The 3,499-nt window shown below is 44.3% G+C and overlaps 1 protein-coding gene across 1 annotated transcript; it reads left to right on the top strand.

Moving 5' to 3' along the window:
- The first annotated feature begins 1,391 nt into the window (after positions 1–1,391).
- LOC108574600 (endocuticle structural glycoprotein SgAbd-8-like) lies at positions 1,392–3,493 on the top strand. The gene is made up of 2 exons (XM_017937219.1): positions 1,392–1,458; positions 3,090–3,493. Exons 1-2 carry the CDS (start codon positions 1,444–1,446, stop codon positions 3,468–3,470), a joined length of 396 nt encoding a protein of 131 aa, XP_017792708.1. The 5' UTR covers positions 1,392–1,443; the 3' UTR covers positions 3,471–3,493.
- Positions 3,494–3,499: the final 6 nt, after the last annotated feature.

The raw sequence follows: 3,499 nt of genomic DNA, 5'->3' as shown, positions 1-3,499 counted from the left end.
TTGTAGTTAAGAAATTTCGTTTTCCCTCGAATTTTTAGTTAAACCTAAAGCCCTCTATTATTGACTTGAATTATTGGCTCGAGACCTTCATTATTTTCAATATTAAAATGACTCGAATTATTCTGCTCAAAGCTATTGATATTTTCATTTGAACCCCAAAAATACCAATGCTTCCGAAAAACTACTTGCTGTACACCTCTGTCCATAAATATTAGCAAACCTAAACAGTCATTGCAAAATAATTAAGATCCTGAGGAAAATGTACTGCATTCGTTTAAGGTGCCATCGTAAAAATGAAGTCCTAACAGTGTGTCGTTGATTATGCTACACCAAACATTCGCACGAAATTGAGTTTGTTAGGTCACTGAGCTTGTCTCGTCAACCACTTTCATATAATATAAAAATAATTATTGCTATCAATTGAAAAAAATTTGTGGCACCGTCGTTACACGAAAACCATTGCAAGTTTAAAAAATCCATTCAAGCCATCGTACTGTTTATAAAAAGTAACGAAAATTTGTCCCTTTATATTTTTCTTACAAATTTACCACTTACGAGCAAAGACATAAATAAGAAAAAGCTCAAATAAACCTGCTACGAGGTTTCAAACTCTCAATAAAATAAAAGAACTTACGAGAAAACCCCTCTGGAAGCTAATAGCACGGACACCCTGTACATTTTCACCAATAAATCACACCAACTTCGGCGAAGAAATGCGATTTAATTCTACGCGAACATAACAGGTGTCCGAATAATGTTCGATCCGACACCTGATAATCCCTCTACTTCAATAATATAAGGCAGAAATGACATGAACGGCTTCCCAACATCTCCCTTGACCTTTCACTTTCAATTACACGGTTTCGATTACCGAGCCGTACACCCTGCGTCAACCTGTTTTGACACACCGGTCGACGATACGTCGCGTTGAAAGACAACCCTCGAATTGAACCGATTCAAACTGTTCCAACGACTCGAAGGGCCACGGTGTCATAGGTAACACGTCGTTGAAGAAATTATGACAATTGAGTAAGCATCCTTTAACGGGGACCCGATGACATTTAGCGCAATGTGACATGCTGATCCCCGGGAAGGTAGTCTCTCTCCGGTTGATGTACAGTGTGTTGTTGTCCCCATACGTTTCTCCACACATGCACACACGTGTGTGCACCGCGCGCGCACGTTAAATGAGGATCCGTGTAACCCCTCTTAAGGTCCCTCTAACTGTATGTCACTATCCTTCTCTCTCTCTCTCTCTCTGTCACGATTGTGTCCTACTCTGTCTGTCGTTACGTTGTCGTGTCCCATGTGCGTCCTCTTAGAAGCACGGTGGCTATCGTTACTTGGCCAAACGATCGTATTGGTGATGCCTCCAGGGGTATATATACGACGAGCGCTGCGGGGCTTGATAAACACTTGCCCATCAGCGATTACTGCTGCAGCATGTACACGTCACTGGTAAGCGCAATTAAGAGAGACACGGTTGCTGGAAAAGCTCGGGAGTAAGGAAATTCAGGGTGAACTTAAAACGCGAGATCGAAAGTTCAGGCCTGACCGAGATCAGGTCTTCACCGGGGAAGAATTGTCGAGTGCTGTCGAGATCCGCGGATTCTACTCGTTTCTGTGCGTGATTCACAATGCTGGGAATATACCTGTGAAACGTCCATTGTGCGCCCTTTGAGTTGCTCGATCGCTTTCGAGGAACGCTATTGCCGCTTCTTTCGGACGTTCAACGAGAGACGAACGAGTCAAGGGTAAGTAGGGTGAATGTAGAGAAGAGATCATCCTTCGAGGATACCTGTGGTTTCGTCGTCGATCGAAGTACGATGGGTATTAAACATATCTCGGGTGGTAATTCGAATTTCAGAATTTCTTGATTAGTTTGTTTTTTCTTTGGAAAAAAAAAAACAATTTGTCAGTTAGGATCTCCCGTCTCTCCTCGCTGTATCACGCGTATTACTCGATTAACGTTTATTTTCCTATTTGCATAGTTACGTAGATGGAGAATAGTTTCGATGTTTACACGTGAAAGGATTGACGTTGGAAAAATATTGGAAATTCGATAGATTCTATCTGTCCGCTGAGTGAAACGAGCAAGAAGTTATGTCTGACTTAATAACCGTCACACTACCGCTCAAGTCGTGTCTGACTCGAAACTGTGTCGCTACTGGCGGACATGCGGCCAGTTTACCGTCGTTTTCGACAATACAGTCCGGTATACTTGCAGGCAATCTTGCAATCGATTTCTCGAATTGATACGTGGCTCGATGCGGCGTTTAAACAGCACCCCACAGACGCGTAATTACGCGGGAATCGATCTTCCGCGACGTAATTTATAGGTGTTTAAACGCAATAACGTAAACATCGAGCCAGGCTATAGCGGGCGCGCTCGCGCGCACGCGAGAATACTCCACGTCGGTCCATCTGCTGTGACGTCTTTACAGGGGGAATTGCAAGCCGTGTTTGTTTTACTGCTCGACTATAATGACCAACATCGCGTTTAGGATTTGAGCAAACTTTGAATTCGCTTAAATTGAATGCGTTACCGCCGGTGCTCGATGTCCGCGCGAAAGCTCTGCATTCTATCATTCGCACGAAATATTCGTGAAATTCGTGAAAATTTCGGAATACGAAAGGTTAGTTAATAACTCTAGTCAGACTTAAATCCTCGAAAGTATTCATTTCAACGATAAAAATTTTACTAAAGTAACTCGCTATTTAACGTTACACTGAAACATACGAAATTACGTTAAACCTAAATTTTGTGGTAATTTAAACTAATTGAGTAGCATAGCACAAACGTGAAACCACCAACTTTCAAACTACATTCACCCTACATATACACCTCAAACTTCTGTCTGAGGACAGTGTCGATCCTCGATTAAAAAAAATAGTCTTGGGTGTTTTGCAAAAGCACAGATCTCCTCGTTCCAGCTTTTCCAAGTTGAAAACAGTCCGCACAATTCACCGTCTTCCTGGCCAATTCCAGCGTTTCCAGCAGCTCGAGAGCACTTTGCTCAGCAAACCGGAGCAATCTTGAGAAAACAGCCGAGCAACTATCCTAACTCGTCGTTGATTTATACCCATAGGTAGCCGTGATCGCGCTAGCAAGCTGCGTGGCAGCCGCCCCCGCGGAGGACGTGATACCAATAGTGAGCCAAAGTCAAGAGGGACCAAATCCAGACGGCTCTTACAAATGGAGCTACGAGTCTGGCAACGGGATCAAAGCGCAAGAAGAGGGCCACCTGGAGAACGCGGGACAGGAGAACGAGGCGATGAACGCGCAGGGTAGCTTCAGTTATCCCAGCGACGACGGCCAACAGATCTCGTTGACGTACGTCGCGAACGAGAATGGTTTCCAACCGGAAGGCGCTCATTTGCCCACCACGCCGGAAATTCCTCCGTTGATACAGAAAGCGCTGGAATGGATAGCCGCTCATCCGAGCAAGGAAGACCAGAATCAGGTGTAAATGATAGGACGTGCGTCGTCAGTGATCTC

The sequence above is a fragment of the Habropoda laboriosa genome, unplaced genomic scaffold, assembly GCF_001263275.1.
Source record: "Habropoda laboriosa isolate 0110345459 unplaced genomic scaffold, ASM126327v1 scaffold175, whole genome shotgun sequence".
Taxonomy (NCBI): domain Eukaryota; kingdom Metazoa; phylum Arthropoda; class Insecta; order Hymenoptera; family Apidae; genus Habropoda; species Habropoda laboriosa.
Note: the sequence above shows the minus strand (reverse complement) of the source record. Positions and strands in the feature narration are given on the sequence as shown.